The sequence below is a fragment of the Neodiprion pinetum genome, chromosome 5 (genome assembly GCF_021155775.2).
Source record: "Neodiprion pinetum isolate iyNeoPine1 chromosome 5, iyNeoPine1.2, whole genome shotgun sequence".
NCBI lineage: Eukaryota > Metazoa > Arthropoda > Insecta > Hymenoptera > Diprionidae > Neodiprion > Neodiprion pinetum.
The window spans coordinates 27,309,446-27,334,068 of NC_060236.1; the positions used below are offsets into that span (position 1 = coordinate 27,309,446).

The following is a 24,623-nucleotide window of genomic DNA, read 5'->3' on the forward strand; positions in this document are numbered from 1 at the left end:
CTATTCCAGATTTCATCCGGTATGAGTATAATAACAATCCTAATGGTTTAAATAATGTTCAAAGTATTGCTTTGGATTAAGATAATACGAACTGTTAGTAGTTGTCTCGTAAGAGTATTTTGTTATGATTCTGAAGAACATATGCTTCCATTTTACATGAGACTTTTCTCCGGTAGAAGAAAATGAAAGAAATTAGACTCTTATCACTTCTTGAACGCAAATTCGACATAACATAATTCGGTGACTATCAAAGTTCTAGGGGTTCAAGGTAACACGGATGTCACCCCAATGGACTAGTTTTTTTTCTTTCATTTTTCCCCAGTATTAATCGTAAGCCATGACTTGAGTGGAAAAAAATAAAAGCGCATCGTTCTTGTTGCCGATGATTTAAAAAAATTGTAATCCTGCCGGTTACCAACGAAAAAGAAATTCTCTCAAATTTCATTCAGACGAGATATAAAATATCTGGAAGAAACACCTCTAGTTTTAAATTTATTATCGTTGTCACGCATTCATCGACGCGTAATAAAAAAACTGCTCTAGTGAAAAAGATGACTCTGTCGGTAAGGTAGGAGAGCGCGCAGTTCCATATTTGGCCGCGGAGGGCGCGGCGTTCGTTTCGTCGCGGTTCGATGCGAGATGCGCAGAGTGGATCGAGTGTCGCCGATGCCCGGAGTTCGTGGTCCGCGTTTCGTTCGGTTGCAGTCATCTGTGTCGCCTTGGCCGTCGCGAGACGTTGATACAGAGTGTGGAAAACTGACCGGGCGATTTCCCTGGCAGTCTGAGATCGTCGAATCCTCGTAACCTCGTCAGCTGATCCCCTGGAAGCAATTGATCGATTACAGTGTCGTGGCGACGGACGAGCCGACTGACGACTGACGTAACGTCGTCCCGACGAAAAAACACACCTTAGATATTAAGTGTCAGATTATCCGACGCCATGTTCTCCGGTCTCACCAGCCAGGTGTCCAACTGGATGGGCAAGAGGAACGACGACGGCACCGAAATACCCGCCGAGGAAAAGCAGCCAGCCGCCTCATCCCCAGGGGCCGAACCCGAGTTCGAGGCCGACAAAAAGGACTCTAGGTATACACGCCGAGCTCGCACTCATCTCGCCCTAAGGACGAATCACGAAACGCCGTAGAGCCCCGGTAGTTTTCGCGACAAAATTCAAACGATATCGACGTATAAGAAACGCGACAACGAGTCGCGATTACGTCTTATTTTATTCCGAAGAAGGAAACCGGCGCATCGTCGATACCCTCCTTCTCTTTTTCTTCGATCTAAATCCGGAACTCCCAAACGAAGAAAAAAAATCATTAAACACATCATGCGCACAGCCTGTGCTACGATGTAATATCGTAATTTAATTCATATTATTCTAGTACAGACTATCGGATTTAGGGCGTAATTCGCACCGTTTGACTGTCCCTAATTCATCGTTAGTGAAACACGGATTACTTTCATGTCAAACGTTATCTAGTACGCAGTCGGGTGTAAATATTATTGACGAATCTGCATGTAAACTTTTGCATTATCAGTCGGTAATGGAGAGTGACGTCATACCCGACGATACATGTCAATAGTAGTGATAATCGTTCGTAACAAATAAACGTGCATATCTCTCCCTCTCGCTCTCATATCCTTCCTTTTTTTTCATAGGGGAAAATTCTGTTTGCGCATTTATTCACAATTTTAGACTCGTGATTCCCGAAAAAATCTTTTTTGACAATTAGTATTCAAAGCTTTGAAAATTGTATGAAATTTAGCGAAAAAATAGGTTGTTATTCTTTCATAAGTGGTTCAGATTATTATAACAACCGAAATGAAAAAATAATATATTCGTATCGAACGACCGTCGCGTCGTCGTCGTCGTCGTTCTCTGCAGCACAAGTGTTTTCTCGCATTGATTATTCAGTTTTGCAAACGTTAATTTTCTCTCCCGTTCTCTTTCTGCCCTTTTCTCGCGTTCTGTATTTCTCCCTTTGTTCCTTCTACGAGCTCAAGTATGAACAGCCCCTGAATACGCTGATGTTACGTAAAAGGTATCGATTCATTCAGGAAGCGACAGAAGAAAAATTTATTGCCCATCTATCGAAGGGTGCAGTAGTTCGACCAAACAGCACAACGTAGAGAGGACAATATTTTGTGTACCAGATCGATCGTTCGCCAGATTTCAATCGATAGGTCTCCAATTGTATGGAATATAAGGAACTTCTATTGCGCAATCAGGAAATATTACAAAAAAAATATTTTTTTTTTTTTTGCAAATTCATAAGTCTTCAAATATTCAACATAAACTGTAGTATTCTAGTTGAGACAAACTTTTTATAAAGGTTTTTCCTCTTCGTGGAATCATTAATTCCCGATTATCGAAATGCCGAACTAATCGTTCCTCCGAAAAAATGTAGCATTTTTAAATCGTGCAAGATTGAGAAGGGTACGACATTTCGCTCTTGAACTGTGCCGAATCTCGGGGCAAATTCGGAGTGGGGGAAGCCTGTCGGCCAGTCGTTAGCGAGCCGTCGGCCAAGGCGCACCGTCCGCACCTTCTTTTGTTTCCTCTTACCGACCTCCCTATCGATTGCGTTTGGTTTTCATCAAGATTCTGACCGAGTCGCTTTCTTTCTTTAAAATTTTCAGCCCAACGAAAGGAAGCAAGCTCGAGATGCTGGCCGGAGTGAAATCGCAGATGTCCGGTTGGCTGAGCGGAGGAATTCCGGGGCTGAGTCGCGGCGCCGGAGTCGCGGGACAAGCAGAAGGTGAGCTTCCGGCATCCTCCGAAACCGCAGAAAGCCAAACATCGCGGGAAAGCGTTCAGGGTTCCGCATCTGACCATGTAAAAGACGATGATGCTAGCAGGTGGGTTGCTGGGTATGTGTGTGTTCGGTGTTCTGGAATTAAAATCTAAGCTATTACGGTGCCCCGGACCAAGCAAGCGGAAGCCCCACCTTGCCGCTCAAAGTGGCGAAGAAAAATTGATAATTCAAACAGGCGAGAGCCATTTTAAGGCCCCTGTCAAGCCCGGTACTTAGAGTCTGATCTTTCTTTCGCTTTTCTTTACTTCTGGCTTTCCTTCCGTTGCACGGTTTTAAATATAAACTTGTAAAGTAAACATTCGTTTATCCTTGCACCATCATAAGGAATCCAATTTACTATTTGATATTTGGTTTCTCACCTCCTCTCACTGCACGATTTCTCTTCCGGTCATTGAAAGCACATCGAGCATGACCCTTTGTCTCTTTCCAATTAAGAATCCATCTGGCGCACGTACGGTCTAAACAATAAAGTATCGAAATTGAAAATAATTTATAGAACAAAGGTTCGAAAGCTGCCGGCTGCAGTCAATCAGACTGAATTCTATCGATACGGTACCTTTTAGACGTAGAAACTTTGAAACTCATGAATTTCAACTACAGAATAATCCAACTACTGTTAACTTTACACAGGAGCTCGGGTCCTTCAAAATTAACTGTATAATATGATTCTGGTACTGAAAAAAAAAAAACAACGGAAAAACGATTCCATGGTCTTCCCAAAGTCATTAGCAAACTGAAATTTCTTTATTTGTATTTCTGGGTTTGTATTTTACCCTGCTAATCAGTGATATTTTTTGATAAACTCAGATCTATCGCAATGTCATATCTTTGTTAAACTTTGATTTTCTTACATCTTTGGTTCCCAAATTATTCCATTGAATTGTACGCCTGATGCATTCTCAAATCCTCCACAGTAAGTACTATTATTGTCATTCAAGATCGTTGGCGTTATTCTGATAATTGTAGTCCTTGGTGTTTTTACTAATACCTTCGTCATTACTCTGAATTTCCGATTTCAGATAAAGCTTGCTTGGTCCGTTTCCGGTCTCGGATCGGTTATCGCGCTTGCTAGATTAGGGAAACAAAATGATTGCGGAGACTGACGCTGTTTTCCCGTTTTTCTCTTATTTTTCTTCTTCTTTTTTTTTTTTTTTTTTCTTTTCCTTTTAACGCCCTTTTTTTCTCTTTCGTTCAATTTCCGTTTCGCAGTGCGACTGGTGGTGCCGACAGCGGACCTGCCAGTCTCGAGGGAACTCCAACCGACGACAAGGACGGGCAGCAGGCATTTGGTGCTGGTGAGTTTAAACGAATTCTTTCCTCTTCTCGTAATTATCTTTCTCATTTAAGTATCCCTCATTTTTTCCACCATCCTCTTCCTTTTAATCCAAACTCGTTTTCTTGTAAGCAAATCCGTGGTTTGAGTATCAAGATAGGCGGAAACGAGAGCAGAGGGAGAATCTCGAGCTGATCTTAATTTACTCTGATTTACTGCAATCTCTTTAATCCCCGTAATCCGATCGCGTTCCTTCTCTTTCCTCTTCCCGAGGTCGGAATCAGAAAAATAACAATTCGGTACGCGGCGAGATTCATGATATTTATTTTTCATTACCTCGCCAACTTCTCATACAAATTCTCCCACTTACACCCTTCTATAATTTATTACACTCCCTGAAATTTGTCTAATTTCAAATTGCCGTGCGAAATTATTCTCCACGGAATAAAGTCGTTACCTAACCCATTCTTTCCCCGTTTAGGGTTCATCCACTTCTTTGTCCCTCGAATCTCTTTCTGCCGTTTCTCTCTTTCTCTCTCTCTCTCTCTCTCTCTCCCTTTTTCATTTGCGGAGAATCGTTTTAACGCGTCCACTCTTGGTCAGGATTTGGCGTTATATACACATTTGCGGGCCTACGAAAGCCTGAATAACGGGCGTGTACCTACGTATTAAGAATGAAATAGGACCTGGGATCTGGATCTCGAAGCGAACATCAACGCGGAATTACCCGGTGTCTCGTTATATATTTTTCTCCACGATTTTCTCTTCTACTCGGCAATTTTCTGCAGGCGACATTCTGCAGTCCGTTATTATTACGATCGTTTTAGTTTTCTTTTTCACCGCCGCCTCTCCATCTGATCACAAATCACACTTTCAGGTTTTTACAGAGTGCGGAGATTCCTCGAATCCGAATATACGGAAAAATATCAGGGATGGCCGTTATTGGTCAGGGAACATTTTATTCTGAAGACCCTTTCGAGAGTGGAACATACATAACTTAGTAAGGTTAAAAAATTTATAGGCAATCGGAATAGATCTACTTTCCAACATTTATACCTCAACTAATCTTAATCGTACGTGCGCTTATCTATTTTCTCGATTCGCAGTACGATCTTTATCCAGGTGGATGTTACGTTTTCAGACGCAAAAGTTATTATACATATATCTAGTTTCCAGAAAATTTCTTCCGCAGCTATGTAAATCCCTGCGGACGCAAATCTGCCGTATTTCTGCTTCTTCTTATCGCCTTCGTCATCGCTCACGCGAAGACTATTTCGCCTATGTTTGATCGTAAATTCACATCTCCGTAGTATGTTTAAACATAATTGAACGAAAGCCTTTACTGTCGAAAAAAGCAATCATTGTCGGGAAGAAAAGTCGAAAATAGAATCGACCGAATATAATTTCCTTGATGTTATCTCTGAGCTCATTTTCATCTCGAATGTGTTGGGACGAAGAAGGGAATCGACTCGGATTATCGACCTCAAAGTACAAATACCGGCAGTATGTAATTTCACCACTAAATTCTACACGGTGTTATATCAAACCCGACCGCGGACTGCAGACAGAGAGGATAATCATCACGTGCGACCTATTGATTTTGGCTACTGTACAAGATAAAGGGCAGCAGCCTGGATAAATTGGCCAGACTCGCGGTGAAGTTTGGCGAGTCGAGCTGATGCTTTCTTCGCCTTCGGAAAACTGTCAGCCTCGAAATAATGTCTCGTTTTCGAATGTATACAGATCGAGGCGAATGCAACTTCGTGAAAAAGTACTTCAAGTAGGGAAAAAAAAAAACAACGGGGCGTAAAATTGTTCCGCAGTTTTAAATTTCGGCGCAAACCTCTCACCGAACGACTTTTCAGCGTCCATAAAACCTGGCACCGTGGGTAAAAAAATAAGAAGCACCTTAGAGAAGCAAGTCCGTGCTGTAAGCACCTCCGTAGTTCAGATATATTGATTTCCCTTCCACCCGGCTATAATGCATCTTCAGCACATTGCATAACGTCGATGCCTCGTTGCCGTATCCTACATACGTCGGAATTACACAATAGTGCCGTGATTCACGTACATATAACTGCGATATGCGCAGACCTTTGTTCTTCCGATGCTGTTTTCAACTTGATTTTTTCTTCCGGCGTACGAAACTTGACTTTATTCTATCGTAAGAATGTGGCCCAGCTCAAGACGATTCCAACGACACCCCACAAGGTACCGTTCCAATCATGCGATCGTGAGATAATCGACGGAGACGCCGCGCGCCGCGGAAAACGGTCGATGATCGGTCGGTCGCTGCGCTCTCGCTGCGGACCGGTCGTGCGCGATGATAGCTCGCTCGGAAACTTTGTAACTTGATAACTCATCATTGAATTATTGCAATGGTACCTTGTTTGGTATCGTCGGACTCGTCTCTTTGTCCGCTAAAACTTCGTTCACATCAAAAGGTGGTCAATTTTAATTAGATTTTCACCTACTATGAACCGACAGACGTAATTGTTTGTACGAAACTAGCGAGTACGTCGATAATTGAAAATGTTTGTTGCAAAATTTTATTACAGTCTTAATTGAAAATCCCCTCGCATATTTCCACTTTAATTTTTGCCTTTCACTTTTGTATTTCTTTTTTAGTATCAACCAAAGCAATAGCCGGAGCAAAAAGCCTCGGTGGATTTCTTTACAGCGCAGTCAACAAGGCTGGAAAATCCGTGGTCGAAGCCAGTGCAAAGATCAAGAAAACGGTCGAGGAGAATGTGAGTAAAGAATTTTACCTAGTTTGTTAAATTCTCGCTTCAATTGCACTCGCGATTAAAACTTTCTACACGACTGTTCTCCAATAAACCCCTCATCCTCTCTCTCTCTCTCTCTCTCTGCATTCGTAAAAATACTTTTGCGCAAACTTTGTTCGCATGTTTTTGCCAGGTTAATTTCTTTTCTCTTCATCTGTCTGCACGCCGCGCACGTAATATACGCACAGCTGCGTTTTTATTTGTTCTGCTCGGCAGACATCGAGTATGATCGCGCTCTGTCAAAATCACCTATGTCATCAGGAGTGTTATTGCACTTTGTGCTCCTCCTGCTGAATCTATTTCTTTTTCTTTTATCACTACGTTCTACTATTATACGTTCTCCGAAAGTCAGCATGATCCTCAGCCTCCCTGATAATCTTTTGAGATTTACGACCTGCAACGCCTCTCGGGAATGGAAAACTTATAAGACCGCCTCAGTCACCTCGGTATATAGAATAGGATAAAATACGTACTCATAATCTGGTTTAAAAGCTCGGGAAGGTATTATTTCATGGTACACGTGTGCAAAGGCTGTTATCGAATAACGGGCACATAAATAAATCATTAAAGGTGTATAATATATGTTCGAAAGTTGATGGTATCCAGATAAAAGTCTTTACAGAAAACTGCAAAATTATAAATATGTATTTTCATTCGAAACTTGAAAAATCTGTATGCATAAAATTCTATGACAATAGTATGTTTTTTAATTTTTGCTCAGTTTTACGGTATATTTTACTTTTGATTTCAATGTAAAGAATTTGTACGAAATGTGTAACTTCTGTAACATTTTTGTTTTATAAAACTAGTCCAAATTTTTATATCGAATCTTTAAAAACCTTTAGAAAATTTCACCGAAAATTTACCGCCTTCCTTTCGAACATCAATAAATTTTTGATAATATTGACCTTGATATTCTCTTCCGAATTATTTCCGTGTTCTTCGCGTCAGCGAAAAAATAAAAAGTTACTCGTGCAAGTTCCGTAGAAGACCGCGGAACTTATCGGCTCTGAATTTTTTATGACTTTTTATTTTTGGGGGGTACTTGGGTCTGGGATAAACGTTGCTGCAGGCGGTTAAGGGACTGTTAAACGTACAGTCTAGGCGAAAAACTACCAAGTTAAATATTTGACGATGAATCGCTACTTCAATATCACCATTATAAATAACTTTAAAGGGATGACACCATTGTTTTATTTCTTTAATGAAAAAAGTGATCGAATTTCGACGAATCGAGGCGTATTTTGTTCGTGATTGAATTCTCTATGAAAGTCGTCCGAATTCTTTTTTGTCCTCATCGTCAGCACCGCCCTTTGTCAGAAATAAATAACTAAAAATAAGTAACTTAAATCGAAACACAGTTCATTTGATATTTCATCAAGAAATTCCTGGCACGAAAAAAAAAAAAAATTGCCATCTCGGCGCTTTGTAAAAAATTTAATCACGAACAAAGTAAGTTTTGGTTGATTGAAATCGGTCATCTGTAAGAATTATAATTCAATAATGTAATCTCTTATCGAAACAATTTATGATGATTGTTTACAATTTGTATTTTTTTTTAAATTGAACGGATATTGTTTCTGATAAATTGAACTCAATCAACTGCAGCCGCACGTTTCAAACCTACCGCTATTTTATGTTGTATTTCAGTCTGGACAACTTTCCTCCTTGATCGTAATTTTGATATATTCTTGAGAATGAATCGGGATTTCGTCTGAATCAAAAATTTGGAAAATAGAAACAAACCGAATGAAGTAACATTCCTTTAAGATGTGACAGAGACGATTGTAAAAAAAGATTCGAACAACACAAGCCAACAAAAGTAATCAACAATCTGAGAAACGGTTTTACGATTAAAACGCTCGAGGTGACAAAATGACTGGTATTTTTAAACCGATTCTCCTGAAATTTTCGTCCGCCATGTTGGATCCGCCATATTGAATTTTTGAAATCTGATTTCAGATTCGTAATAAGCGTTCCCGAAAACCACTGCATGCAGTGTTTTGACCGGGTATGGTGAAATAAAAAATTATCTTCCGCCATTTTGAATTTTTGAAATCTGATATCAGATTCGTAATCAGTGACCCGTAAAACCGGTCAACCGAGCACAATAACTTGCGACTCAAAGGGTTAAACGTTTCAACGATAAATCCTTGTATCAAATTCTGATTTCTTAACCTCTAAATGGTCGGCCTGGCTCTCTTAAGATTCCTCAGATAACTCGTACGTGTCGACTATTTATATCCCTAAATCATGCCTCTAAAAAAACATCTAATTTGAATATAAAAGTACCGGCCCTCTATTGGTTAAACGACATTGCTGGATATTTTCTAATCAATTGTATTTCCCCAGCGTGTTCCTGCCTTTTAATTCGTCGCGTGTACGCGCATCAAGCGTATGCAAGTCGCGTCCGTGAGTGCAAAGTGGGGATTGCTGAACGAGAGGGATGAGAGGGTTTTCTCATTGATTTCAACAAGTGGAGCGAACCGATGCCGAGCTTCGTCACAGCTCGGTTTACGGCCTCGCATGCGTTCTGTAGACCTGCGTGCGTGTGTCTATCCTACTTGCCTGCTTACGTACAACTGGAACCAACCGTTACGTAGTAGGATTGAAACGGGGCGCAAACTGTACCAAAATCCTCCACCGCCATCGTCACACCGCGTATTGATCCGTGGCGTCTCCTCCTCATCCCGCGGGCTCCTCTCTCTCTCTCTCTCTCTCTCTCTCTCCTCATGCTCCCTTCCGCTAACTAACGGATGATACATATGTACGCGGATTTCTCTTCCATGTTCCTTTTTTTTTTTTTCTTTTTTCTTTGTTCTCTCTCTCTCCTTCTCTGTCAACCCTTATTTTACTCGCCTCCATTGGATTTGTTCATTTTTTATTCAATTCCGACAGGGTCAGAGAGTCCCAGACATCGTTATACGTAAAATGGAAATACAATGGGGCGGGATTTGTATAAGCGAAATTCTTTAATCACGATTGACACAGTGTTTTATGTAAAATGTGGGACAACCGGGGAAAGAAATCGCGGAACTTACACCGGACGATTTCCTCGATGGTTTAAAGAACGCTTCGTCGCCGACATAGGACAGGCAAGAAAAGTTACACGTTTCAAGCCTGTGCTGAAATTTTTAAAAATATTAGTTCGCCAAGTCAGTTGAGAGACATTTTTTCACAAGCGGCAGTACGTATGTTTGTGAAATTTAACTTGTGTTTTCTGTCTGCTGGCGAAGAGTTTAAAACTGGAAGGAAATCGTCTGGTGTGTTTCTTCTTTCGAGCAAAAAATTATTTCTCTTTTTAGTTTAGTTTATAGTAGAAGATTTATTCGTTATTGTAATAAAGACGTTTCACCGTATCTCTGAATTTGTATAAACAAAAAAAAAAAAAAAAAGGCAAGTTCTATTATCAGGGCTGTTACAAATATCGGAAACGACTGTAATTTATCGAGAAAACAATACCGAAGATTTGAATGAACAGCTTTCGATACAATGGCGCGGTAATTACCTCACGTTATTATCTTATCATTCCCCGGTCGAATCTGCACGCGTATAGCTTGATTTCGTTCGTATTGTGATTAATGTTATCCACGATTTCATTTTATCACCCGGATGCGAAAGCAACGTCAAAGTATTGGCATTGTTGTTTCCATATTTCTGTTTTCATATTCGTTATTTCTATCAGATTATAGCCGGTGGAATAATAGAGTCGCTGAATATTAACGAATATCTAGTCAACTTTACCGCGGTAAAAATTTTTATCCAGTTTCATTAAAAACATTGAATTTGCAACTGACATTAACAATCCTGCGGTATAGAAATTGCAGGCTAACTCTTTAGTTTAAAATAGAGAATTTATTACAGTCGAACTAAGTATCGTGCAGAATACAATGTCTGTTTTTCATTCAGTTGATGACATTTCAAATTGCACATCGTTACTTGTAAATACTAGAAAAGAAAATCATAATCGAATGAATCGATCACTGAACCTGAAGAATTTTATTATTTATTATCTATTTGTTATCTGAATTTATTGCACGCATATTAATTAGTCACAACATCTTCTCCAATTGCATGCACTTTTGTATAAGGCGGAAGCTTTTCTTTGCGCGTGACACTTTCGTTACACATGTATATAAATATATCTACCCTAATTCTTACATGTCTATCAATCGATGTTCAGGTCAGCAATCAGGTAATCAATGCATTTAGTTAATGAAACGGATATTCGTTTAAAAAGCAATAAAATAAAAACAAACATTATGTGAAATATTTCGTGGAAAACAATTCTCGACAATTGTAATTTCAGTAGAAAAACATTTCCAATCTATGGGAAAAAGATTGACGATGTTTTTTATTCGCTTTGTAAAACCGTTAAAATTTCAACAGAATTTTTCAAAAATACACATCACACGATACACAAAACAGGGCGAATTATCGACTACGACCACTAATTGTAAAAGTGAGCGCAGTTTGCCGTTGAATCATCAGACAGTATAATCGGCTAATTCTTCTTTCCAATCCTCTCTAAACCCTGATGTAAAAATAGATCAAAACCACCGTGCAGATTGACGGAACTTTGTTGAATTTGAAAAATAATTGGAGGGTTGTTTACCATCCGAAAAGGTCCGAAAAGCTTGCGGCACGGAACTTCCGGAATTATAACCAGAATTCCCCGCACGTTTTAAGGGTATTTTTATGACGCCCTGATCGACTGCTGGACGAGGCATCGAAAATAAGCCGACGGTATCGGAAAGCGTTTTCGCTATTCGAGTGGTCGGCAAACCTCCCTCAGCGTCTCCTCCACCGTCCCTCTTTCACTCTCTGCTCTTCTGCGATTCCAGACTTAACTAGAATTCGAGGGGCTGGAGGGCAGAGGAAAAAGAGAAGAGGAGAGCTGAAGTAGGGACGGATACCGATGACGTCACGGCCAACTGGGTCAGGTGCACTTCTGACCTACATTTTCGGTCTTTGGCTTTTCGGAAAAATTTAACGTCGCGAATATATTTGATCGTTTGTTATTTTATTTATTTTTTTTTCTTGTTCTTCTTCTTCTTCTTTTTCCGCCTCCCGTTCCGATCGATCGTCGACTAAATTCTGTTAATAACAAATATTTATCAGAAGAATCGAAAAACCTGGCATGGTTTTATTCACTCACAGAATTTCTATTAGTGGTGTATAATAACGGTTTTTTAACCCCATCAAGGTGCTTTATACGATGATGTTGTAATTGTTAATTGAGGATGTAATGTGTGTGTGTTTTTTTTTTTTTTTTTATCGTATACTTGTGTAAAACTACCGCGGAACGATTGATCCAAGCGTTTAATTTACAGCAGTTTGTTTGTTACATGTATTTTTAGATCATACTCGAGGAAAACGTGAGGCAGGTGAGAAAGCCAATTTCGTAAGGCATATGTTTTTTACTTAAAAGAGACGCGGGTGGGTAGAAATGAAAAAATGGGACGTTCGAAAAATACGAAAAGTCAAAATCCGTCTCTTAGATTCGTTTGTAAGGAAAGTTTTTAATGGATAGGTGAAATTCTGCCGGTTTATATATTTTTCTTCGATGAAGATATCGCACTAATTACCGGAAAAAAAAACATTCCGCGAGCCAAAATCTGGAGAAAGTTGGAGGGGGGTGAGAAAAGAAACGGTGGACGGGAATTGAAGACGTGAGTTTGACGGTTCGAGGATCGTTGTTTTTGCTGTTTTTCCTTTATCACCCGGTTCCAGGGTTGAAATCAAACGATGGGAGAATTAAAGGGTGCCAAGTCGTGGATGATGGGTAATCCTAGCGTCTGACAATCAACGTCTCTTCACGACCCCGAGTCTTTTCACAGTCAAACTGTCCGATCAATACACCCCTTTTAGCCGGTTTAGCAAGTCAGGGACTCTTGCATAACTCTTCGCGACGAGAGAAATGGAAATTTATCATTTTGCGCTAGTTTGCATTACGCCTATATACCTATATAATAAAAGAGGAAAATAGTTAAGGACTGAGCTGTAACCGGAACTAAAAATTTCTGTCAGTCTATCGGAAAAATAATCATGAATATTTTTTTACGCGCTCCCTAACTCATAAAACTCTGCTCTGAAAATCGATACCGATGGGTGTGCATGATACTTATGACCAGTATATAACGCGGTAGGTATACTTACATGTATATAATTCTGGGGTCAATTTTAATGCCCATAATTCATGCAAGGGACTACTCGGATCATGCATTAAAAATCTTTTTACACCGTGATTTAGGTGATACGTTTTTTACCGAACGAGAAACAAAAGCCCAATAATATCCGAATTCAATCGAAACACTCGCCTCGGTAGTTTTTGAATCAGAGTGATTTTAAATTCGTATTGAAAAGTCGTCGCTTATCGGAGGTTTCCGTAACGAAATTACTGTAAAAAAATTACACGATAACAAGGGAAAAAATTGACACACTCACGCTTGACACATAAAATAACACGAGAAAAACAGACACGGATACGAAACATTTTAAATATTAATTTTTATCTTTATTAATCGCTTTTAAGATTTGCTATATAAAATTAAAAAACAGGCTTCGTAAAAGTTACCCGTGTAATTTATATCCTGGTAATAAATTAGCGCGGGTTTCAAATTCATTGATCCTCTTTCCACAGAGTCTCCTCGGCGAGTTCAACAAGGAGCAGGACGCCTTCATCGCGAGTAAGCAGGGTGAAAAAGGAGAAGCTGTTGCGCCCTGGGTGGGAGCGCCAAACGAGGAAGCTCTTCGCGAGGAGTGCTTAGCCCTATCAACTGTGAGCGCATATTTCGCATTTTTTATCACCATCGTACTCGGTCCTTCTTTCGACGTTCACCGCTGTTTGTTGCGCGCCTCTTTGTACGATTGAATTCTTCATCGGAGTTCGATTCTGTGGGGAAATGGAAGAGGGAAAAAGAACCTTTGTATTCCTTACATATCTTGAATTAGTCCCGTCCGGAAGCGTACATTCGAAATTGCGATATTTATATACCCGCACAATTTCCTTTTCCTAATCGTTGGGAGTTCATCGGTAGTCTGTATAAAAAAATTCAAAAATTTCAACCCGATTCTATGAAGCGGAAATTTGTAACGTTGTCGTAACGATGCATCTTTGGAAATAGTCGTTATTTTCTAACTTTAGGATTACTTGAAATTTAGCAAACCGTTAACACAACGGCATCGACAAACTCAAAATTTTCTAAATTCAACTTCTCCGGTTATTCCAAATGTGCGAAATAGTAATATTTTGTTTCAACGTTTCGACACGTTACCGTTGCTAACTTCAGCCTCGTCAGACTCTGCGGCCGCCATCTTGAATTTATGCGTGACTTTGTTTTCGTCAAATAACTCGGCCATTTTCAACCTTTGACTGAAAACGATCGTGAATAAAACTTGTCGGAAATTCAATTCTCTACAACTTCACCACACAATCGATATTTTCCGACTTTAACTGTAGATTCAAAATGGTGGCTGAAGCCACTGCGGTATCTGGTCGAGTGTTCGGATTCAAACTATCCGTGAGCCTCCCAACGATCGGACAAAGAAAATTGTGGAATTTAAAAATTGCTATTTCAGATGTCTTTCTCTTCGCGTACTTCGGAGTGAATTTCGATTACGTTCGACCTTGTCTCCTTAAAATTAACCCCCGGTTCACCGTCTTCCAGGGGCGAAAACGGTCCCCGACTCTCACGCTCTCTAGTCGCGGATCAATAATTGGGGAGAAACGCTCGGTGATCTTTAAGTCGCGACGAACTAGCCCCGAAGGCAGAGCGGGCTTCCTTAAAAATTCATGCACCATTTATCCTCCCCTGATTCATCTCGAACGGATTTTTTTATCGCCCGACAAATGGCACCGACCCGCCTACCCAATTTCAGTTTTTTCTTCCACTTCTTCGTCTTCTTCTTTTTGTCGCCGTTCTCGCTCGGCTACGCCGTACATCCTCTTTAACACTTTAACACTGTACACTTTGTATTGATTTTTATTCCTCTTTTAAATATTTTTATACAACGTTTTTCGGAAAATTCTACTCTCGTCGCTCGTTGATGATAACTATGGGAATTTTTGCACCGTGAGAAGTAATTGCGATGCGAAAAATAACCCATTTTTTTAATTTTGTACAAAAGTACTACATTAATATTACGATATTAAATTTAATAAACTTTTAACCATGCGATCAAAGTAGCCGTAATATTACCTTTATACGTATAGAATATTTGTAATAAACTACCGATTTTTTTTTTTTTTTTTTGTTTATTGACATTTTTTGAATCCAACGATTTTGGCGTTACCATTTTACCGGGAATCTTTACATTGTCGAAACATTCACTACTAACCAAACACTTCTTTTTTTTTTAGTTTATTTCTCATTGGCTATATTTAAACTATTTGAAAATTGGACTGAATTTTCGAGAGATTTTCCAAAATCTGTGAACTTAATCACGGTACAAAATTATGTCCGTCTCGACGAATATTTAAATATCGACTCTTCAAACTTTTCGTCAAATTCTCTACAATCGTCGTGTAAAGTTTTTTTCAAATTCAAGAAACATATTTTACGCATAAAAAAGAAAAAGTTGAATCAAAGTATTAAATAAAATCGACAACCTCGCAGATAATTGGAATTTCATTTATTTCCCAATAATAGTTTCCACGAAATAACGATTTATAGGAATAAAAGTGCATTCTTGCGTCACCGTAAAATACAAATTTATTAAAACCCAGTTTGTTTCCGAATGATATGGATGTGGAACCGTTATTTCAGGATCGACGTAATTTCGTGAGAGCTCCACCACCGGGTGTCGAATTTGTCTGGGACTTCGAGGCTGCTCAGCCAGTGGCGCAAGCCACCCTTGCGTTGGATCCGAACTTGGAAACAATGAGGTTCGAGCTGGTGCCCAAAGTGTGAGTATCGCCGATATGTGATAATGGCCAACGCTCGCAGGCCAGGCGGCCACAATTACCTTGGACGGGGGTGGAAATCTGAAACGATTAGTAAACGGAAGGGTCACAGTATCGAATCTTCGAAGACACGAAAGCCTGTGTCATATACCGACTGAAATTTTTAGTTCCGGTTACCGCTCAGTCCTTAACTATTTTCATTTTTCACCACAATAGAAAAATATAGTTCTAGATAGACGATGAAAATTAGTTTTCTAAATGTTACCGGAAATTCTAGTATCCTTTACTCAAAACCTCAAAAACTGATTTTGCGTTGCAATTACCAAAAAAATGATCGACGATAGTGCGAAATGTTTACGCGTGCCTAGTTTTCTCGTAATTCCAACAATATTCAAACAGTTTTCTTTAAACGATACCTGTTTTACTGAATTACTCTAGTTACTGTAACAAATGAAATTTTACTCAGTGTAGAATTTTAAAATATGTAGAATGCGAGAAAATAAAATCGTGAATAATGGACAAAACTGTAGCTACTCAAAACCCAGAATCGTCAGAATTTTTACCGTACCAGTTTACATTTTGATTTTTTTATATATTTAGTACGTCTACATTGAAAAATTTTCCAAAATCGCTTTTCGCTTGTTCAGTCATTCGTATACGAAGGTCCTTCCATTTTATAATCCTTATAAATTTTCGCACCCAAACCGATATTTCCCACGAAATTTTTTTTACTACACCTTGCTTCCGTTGCCACGGAAGCATTTCCAACATTTGTTATCCGTACCGTTAATATTCATATACCGCGAAACATATCACGAGGGTCTAACAGAATTTTGGCAATCAATCACTGTTTCACGGTTTTCTTTTGCTGCGATAAACGCATTCATTCGTTCATTCGTAGTAGTGATAAATGTATTATTATTATTGTTGTTGTTGTTGTTGTCGTTATTATTATTATACATTGTATATATTTTCAATGGCAGGATATCGGAGGAGAACTTCTGGCGCAATTATTTCTACCGAGTTTCACTTTTGCGCCAGAGTCACGAGCTGAACGCAATGGCTAGTCAAACGGAAAGCAATCAGAACCTTATATCGTCAGGCAGCATCGATCACACTCAAGGTAATTATTACGCACATTTATTATTCGTAGGTATTGTACTTTGTTGATACAATTTTTTACTCGTTATATACCGTTCGTTTATTATACCTTTCGGTGTGTATCCAAATTCACACTTGGCAGTCACCTTCTGTAGATAAACCATCGTCTCTTTGGAACTATCCGATCATAGCAACGCGCTTGAATTGCTTGAAAACTTGATCTTTAAAATACATATCGTAATACGGGTCGTACGTTGATGCACGTCGAGGCAATTATTCGGCTGCAATTGTTATGCTTTTTTAGCAAAGAGAGTGAAAATTTATTTCAACATCGACACCTGTGCAAATTCAACATGTCGATCGTTTTAATCTTGCGAAACGACGAATTTTCTATGAATATTATTACTATTATTGTTTCTTAATTTTTATGCGCACATAAACGTAATCAAAAGTAATTAACGCCGGTAGTTTCCTTCCTTCCACAGTTTGCAGCGTATTTTTCTTCTTCTTAAATCGTTTTTCTTATCTTCCTTCCACTCGGAATCGATCATTCTTAAATACACTTTGATATTTTGCGTGGGTTTGCAAAAGCACCTATGATCTGCACACACACACGCACACACACACATGTGACGTGGCTAGAAGGTAAGGGCGAAAGAAAAGAGGAAATGTAAAAAGGCGGTGAGGAAGTGAAAGGAAAAAAAAAAAAAATAAATAAACAAATAAAATAAATAAAAAAAAAACGAAACAAAGTAGCTGTAGAGAAGGAAAAAAGAGTAGGCAAAAAAGAAAGAACATGTAGAAATAAAAGTAAGAAAAAAAAAAAAAAAAACCGACTGCGCCTGCCTTTTATCCTTGAGTGGTGTAGAAACCACAGGTGGCTCCGCGTTCGAGAATTTCATAAAATAGAAGAAGAAAAATAAATCTCCCTTACCCTCTGGCTACGCACGAGTTGTGAAGCTATCCTGATATAAACACCAGCCATCTCTCAATCTGTCCGCATATCGCAACGTGTTGGAAACATCCTCTACGTACTCGACTAAATTACACTGCAGGAAAAGGGATTACTTTTTTTTTTTTTTCTTTTTTTTAAGCACACTGTTTAAACTCGAGTGACGTAGAACACTTTTCAAGGGATGTACGGCACGGTGTATCAGATGTATTTTTATATTATTTCAAGAACAGCCGTTTTCAACGCGACCAAGATATTTCAATATTTTTCCGCTTTAGTCGGTTTGATTTTTGATCCGCGCAATCTTTGCTTTCGACAGCTAACTTTGTTGCAAATAATCGATGTTCCGAAATCTTGACGGGTCTTGGTTCGTCAGAAAGTGACTTTGAAAGTAGGTAACGAGTGTAGTTCGACCCTGAACTTGTTGCACAACTCCTGTATTTAATGTGGGTTTTTTTTTTTCTTTTTTTTACCCTTTGGCTGAAAATTTGGTTGGCTTGACTCGATTCTCGGCTGTTCCAAAGCTGTATAAATTTGTGGTGTAAAAATTGAGAATGGAAGAGAAATCGATCTCAGAGGCTAGTTGTTTTAAAAGCTTGTCTAAACAAAACTGAACTGGAACAGCCGATCGCTGATTGTAATCGGTCTCTGCCTGGTATATGTAACGAGCAGAAGGTTTTTTTTTTTTTTTTTTTTTTTTTTTTTTTTTTTTTTTTTTTTAAAGTAAAAATCACGTAGCCTTGTCAAGCAATTGCTGCTCCTTAGTTTAGCCATTAGTGTTGTCTTGAGATTAGATGACCAGGTGAAGAAGCCCGAGGATCGAACTGCATCGGCGCCCATTGGCGAGGATCGGGAATCTTCGACAGTCGATTCGCCAGGTCATGAATTTATATCAGACACAATGAGGGCCTCCGATACGGATATTCGAGAGGTCAGAGAGGGGATGAAGAAACTTGGAATGCAGCCGCCTAAAGGTCAGTAAAGTAGAATCTCGCAGAACGGTCGAAGAGCAAAGACACGATTTTTTGCAGCGGTAATTTCCCCCTGTTTTCGCCGAGCGAAGAAGATATCGATGGTTTGTTGCGATTGTAAAAAACGATCGAATTGCGATCGATGCATGCTGCCAATTCGTTTGTCTGTCGTCGTGTTCCTTCGTTGTGAATAACGGATGCTTTTAAATCGCACGTCTGTCCTCTCTGCGTCAAGTTTAATGCTTTACTATAATCATCTTCACCAACATTCATCTGTGTGTACAATCATCGCCTCGTTGTTTTTCTATTTAGATTCGTTGACGCGTACCGTAGAATAAACTTTGTTATCGCACTGTAGATTTTATGATAACTCACTGTCCCAAGTCTCTCTGTATTAGCAATGACTTTCATCACCGATTATCATGTACACTGTACTGTGTCTCGCAACTGTGGAAATTTCGTTTAAAATTGTTTCAAAATATCAAAATTATGAGCATCGCTTTTCAAACTATCGCATCAAAACTAAAACAACAGTTTGAATTCTTGAAATGGATCTAAAAAATACTCGATTTCATTGTAAACTGATCATAGATTTTGCGTTGTCACGAACTCTCGACAATTCAATACGAAATTTCTCATGCAATGTGAGCTGTTTGTTTTTTTTTTTTTTTTGTTAAATGATCAATCGTTGAATCGATCAATTAAAAAAAAAAAAAAAAATACTCAGAACAGAAAACGGAAGAAAAGAATGACAAATCTAAAGATATTGTTTTCATTCTATTTTGTCAACAGCCTAAGAAGAGGAGTGTTAACCAGTATATACCCATTACTCAAGCCCCACGACTTAACAAATTGGTCATAGAAATGAATATTTTTACCTACCGTATAAAATTTTTATTTCTTTAATTCCGTTTTAATCTCGATTCTTTTTTTTTTTTTTTTTTCTTCTTCTCGTTTGTACTTCTTTCTTCACGTTATCATCATTGCCCCGGTTTACAGTGCGTCTCGTTTCTTTTCCGTTACACGTTTCACCGTTCTCACATATATTATACCATTGTTTATCTTATCACATCCCATCGCTTCGCCTATTTCTTTTCTATCTTTCTTTTTTTCATTAATATATCATTTGAATAGTTATATTATAACATTAATGCCGAATCGACGGTGTTGCATACGATAGTAGTATTACGACAAACATACGTGTATAATGAATCTTAATGAATACATCTAAATATACGTATGTGTATAAATAAAATATACATATATTTAATAGTCAGGCGGAGATGCGGTATTATAAAAAGCAAGTCCTAAAGTACCTAACTTGCGGTTTGTCGGGAACGTATATTGAACGATACACAATATACTTATACATACTATACCGTACAGTATAGTTAATAAATAACGCAAGATACTTATACGATAAACAATTATATGATTCAAGTATTACCATTGATAACAAATAATAATAATAATAATAATAATAATAATAATAATAATCCTAATAATTCTAATAACAATAATAAACAACAACAATACCAGTAATGATAATATTATTATTAATAACGATGACAACAATAATAACATTAATAATAATAATATTGATTAATAGTACTTACAATTGATTGATTGATTAATATCGAAAGTTTAGAAAACGCTAGTTGGCAAGGAGAGGATTAAACCGTTAGATATAAACCGTTAATTATGGTCGATCACTAATTGATTAATTAATTAATCAGCTAGTTAATTAATTAATTAATTAATTTATTAATTTACTCGTAACAAATAATCGAGACACGGGAAAAAAGAATACAAGATGAAGATAATATATTTCACTATCTATACGTCTGTCTGTCCGTCTGTCTGTCTGTCTGTCTGTCTGTCTGTCTGTCTGTCTGTCTGTTTCCCCATCTGTCCTGTGTCTTCGTTGAAATGCCTCATTGTATGCACGTATGCATACAATGTATGACATATATGTATATACATCTGTACGTGTTCTCTTTTTCTCTCCGTACTCTCTGTGGTTATATAAGATTGAAATTTGATGATGAAAAAAGTAACGGGGGGGGGGGGGGGGGGGGGAACAAACAAAAAACAAAAAAAAAAAAAGCGACTACGATAAACAAATAGTTACAAAAAGATGAAAATCTTTTAAAGTTGTAAATCTAATGTAACGGAAGATTGAAGAGAGAATAAAAAATCGTGAAAAAAAAAATTTAAATTAAATAAAATACGTGTAACAATGACGTAAAGAAGATAAAAAAAAACAAAAAACAAAAAAAAAACAAACAAACAAAAAAGAAAACTCTAATAGCTATACATAAATATGTGTACACGTGTATAGGGTACATAAATCAAATTCGTTGAATGACAATACGTGTTTAAAATGATAATTAATATCACGACTTGGAGATATATGTATAGGGAATTCGATTGGAATCGGATGGTATATTCTTTCAATGTGTCGTTTCTTATTTTTCTTTCTCCTTCGTCGAGATAACGCCAATGGCGAACGGTGCATCGAAGTACACGGGCATCTCATTGATGATCGATGCGATGTAAAATTGACGGGATAGAAGTAACGTGCTTTCGCACTTTGTTCTGCTATACAAACGAATGCGTGCAATTGACGGCTACGACTCGGATACACTAGTCGTGAAATTGATACGGATACGGGCAGTCTAACTTGAGATACCTGATTCTTGATGAAAATAGTAGACATCCTGTTATGCTTTTATGATGAACATATTTCCACGTATAAATACCCTGTATTATATACACAGCGTTAGGAATTTCAGATTCCTACATAAGGGGGGGGATTGAAAAATACAGTACATTAAAATAAACATTGATTTTTCATTACATTAAGGTAATGCAAAACTGTAAATTAACGGTATGTTTTGGTAATGAATAATTACCGTCTCTGGTCGAGGTCGGTATTCATCGTCAGTTTGCACAATCGCGCCTTGAAGCATAATTAAGAAAGCAAACTCAAAAATGAGAACTGACGACGAATATCGGCCTTAATATAATACCATTTCTCATAGATTTGCATCGCCTTAACATCGCGATGCATCGGACTCCGTTCGGAACAGTAACAATTAACCCATCGTCATACCGGGAAGTGAACTAATTATAACGCATCAAGCATCGCTCATAATCCCATCACCCCGATCTGCTTTTAATTCACGTTACAAACTCTTTCACGCTTTCGTCGACAATTTGTATTTTGCATCTAATGATCAAGTATGATCTCATTAAGAGCAATCGATCATGGAACTGCAAAATCCAAAATGCTACGTTGCTTTTCTTATTTTCATCGCTTATTCGTTATTATACATTGTCCGTTGAGTTTTCTTTCTTTCTTTCTTTCTTTCTTATTTTTTTTTTCTCAAGATTTCCTTGATCTTTTTTTTTTTTTTTTTGTATGTTTATTTTTTAATCCTGTGCCCGACGTTATTGAGTCAAAAGATCAAAGCATTGCGGAAGAGAGCCCGGAAATAAAGAAAGAAAAAAAAAAACACAAAAACAAAAAACAAATCTTTGGATTCAAATACAATAAAAAAAAAAATTCACCCAATGACCGGGGAATCTGCTAAAATCTACACGCTGCTTGTTGTGTGACTCTCCGCAGAAGAAGAATGGGAACGAGAATTGGAAGCGGAGCTTCGTGACTTCGAGGTCGTACCTGGACAGGAGAAAACAACGACGAGCGGAGGAACTGGATCTTTGAAAGATGGTACATTGGGGAAGGACGACTGGGAGGAACAAATCGACGAGTTGCTCGGCGAAGAGGATGATCTCAAGTGAACTGCCTAGTCATCGACGAGGATCATCTCTGCCCAGTAAATTGACCTCGACGCATCTTCACTTACCTTATTATTCCTTCATCCATTCATACGCAATAAATAAGAACGAGTGGTTTGGAAAAAGACAAAAACAAAAGAAACAAAATAAAAAAGCAAAAACAACAAAATCAACCAACGAAAGAAAGAGAGAAAATAAGGAATGGAAGAAAGTAACGAATTATCGTTTTTCATACTTGTTTCACAAGTTAGGTTTCAGCTACGAGATACACTGCAGTTCATCGCGGTAAATGAAACGATATTATGCCCCCGCGATAGAAGGGCTCGATTTTGTCGCAACGGTGCTTTTCTTCAGGGGTGCAACTTCGTATCCACCCCCACCAATCCCATCCCCTTCCTCCCTCCTCCCTCCAGTTCCAGCCACCACCAACTACCATTCGAATGAAGATACGATAAATAAAAAATGCAGTCGCGTTTACGTCAGTCAACGATGAAAAAAAAATGGCTCGTTCATTAGTTCCATGAATAATCGATCATTGGTTTGAATTTCAACGTGAGAAACGCGAATATATGGTCAGGAGAGTTTTCGGAAACGCTTGGTACTAATTAACGAGTATCGGTGCCTATTTGCTATTGATTTGAGCTAAGCGTATTTTTGAAAGCCAAGGATCAAATATGGCCTAAAATTGTATATTCACGTATTTATACATATATTACCGGATGGATTACTTTGAATTACAGTGTGTTTTGAAATCTCAAGTGACATTTGATGGAACTCTGTGAAAACTGTTGTAAAAATTCTGTTTACTTTTCTGAATGTTGATCATAGCGTGGGTACTTTTCTGTGCTCTTTAAATATTTCTCCAACGACAATGTTTCACAAATTTCTCTCGAATTTCACAAAGCCTCACGTATTATTCAACTCGCCCCTCGTTCATCCTTATCTGTATTCGAAGAAGCATCGATTAATTTTGAAACACACGAGTAATGAAATACGGAAGATGAAATGAAAATCAATGGCGATAATTTTCAATAACACCAGCAGCAGCACCCCCACCAAAATATAATACCTGGTTATGTGTTTTCTTTGCAAAATGGTCCAGCGCAGGTTACCATGACGTTAATTTCTTTGCGCATTTAATCTCTGTATTCTTGAATTATAAGCGAGATCTGATCAGGTTTGCTAGCTCAATGTTATTACAAGAGAATGGTAATAACCGGCTGCTTTTTATTGCATTTGTGAAGTGGGGTCTGAATTCAGATCCAAGTTTCACTTTTTACTTTCCTATGTATAGCCTACGGTAGATATTAAATTGCCAATATTAAATTTGTCCAGTTAGTCGTTGGTCAAATGCGACCGATTGCGAGGCCTAAGCCTGGTTGAAAAGTTAGAAGTTTAAGAGTTGAAAAAACAAAATGAGATATTTAATTAATATATAAGCTGATTTCATTTAACGTTATATATATAACTATATGTATAACATTATTATATGTATATGCATTCTCAGCGAGAGATTTTGAAAATGTCTATAATAATTATCAGTTATGAAAAAAAATTAATTATATTGTACCTGTGTTGAATATAATAATAACAATAATAATAATAATATACACATACAGATTATTTGGTGAGTTTATTTACACGATAATTGTAGTTATAATCAATATTGTTATTAATCAATTTATTGATTTGTTGATTACCTTGAATTCGTTCGCAATTCAAATCATAGCAATATGTATGTACGTACTTATATCAATTTCGGATGAGATAGAAAATTATTGACTCCTTATATTATATATATATAATATATACATACTGGTATAAATAATATTGAATCGATATTCATGATGAATGTTCTACGACGCAGAAAATTTGGAAGAAGTACATAAATTATAATTCTCACTCATAAATAATGAACATACACCCGATTATAATAATATATAAATTTAAATATTATACATATAAATATAAAAATACGAACATACATTATATATACATATATACCTATATCT

At 37.9% G+C, this 24,623-nt stretch overlaps 1 protein-coding gene across 4 annotated transcripts; it reads left to right on the top strand.

The window, feature by feature from the left end:
- The first annotated feature begins 638 nt into the window (after positions 1-638).
- On the top strand, positions 639-22,749 carry Sap47 (Synapse-associated protein 47kD). Of its 4 annotated transcripts, none has more exons than XM_069136465.1 (9): positions 639-1,086; positions 2,644-2,874; positions 4,029-4,114; positions 6,721-6,842; positions 13,522-13,659; positions 15,647-15,786; positions 16,767-16,906; positions 18,631-18,810; positions 19,600-22,407. In XM_069136465.1, the coding sequence occupies exons 1-9, from the start codon at positions 941-943 to the stop codon at positions 19,602-19,604; spliced, it is 1,188 nt and encodes a 395-aa protein (XP_068992566.1). In that variant the 5' UTR covers positions 639-940; the 3' UTR covers positions 19,605-22,407. The 4 variants fall into 4 exon arrangements, with proteins under 4 accessions (XP_068992566.1, XP_068992567.1, XP_046480894.1 ...); XM_046624938.2 differs by lacking the exon at positions 19,600-22,407 and adding an exon at positions 22,439-22,749 and having other exon boundaries at positions 640-1,086; XM_046624941.2 differs by lacking the exon at positions 19,600-22,407 and adding an exon at positions 22,439-22,749 and having other exon boundaries at positions 640-1,086; positions 2,644-2,862.
- The last annotated feature ends 1,874 nt before the right edge of the window (positions 22,750-24,623 follow it).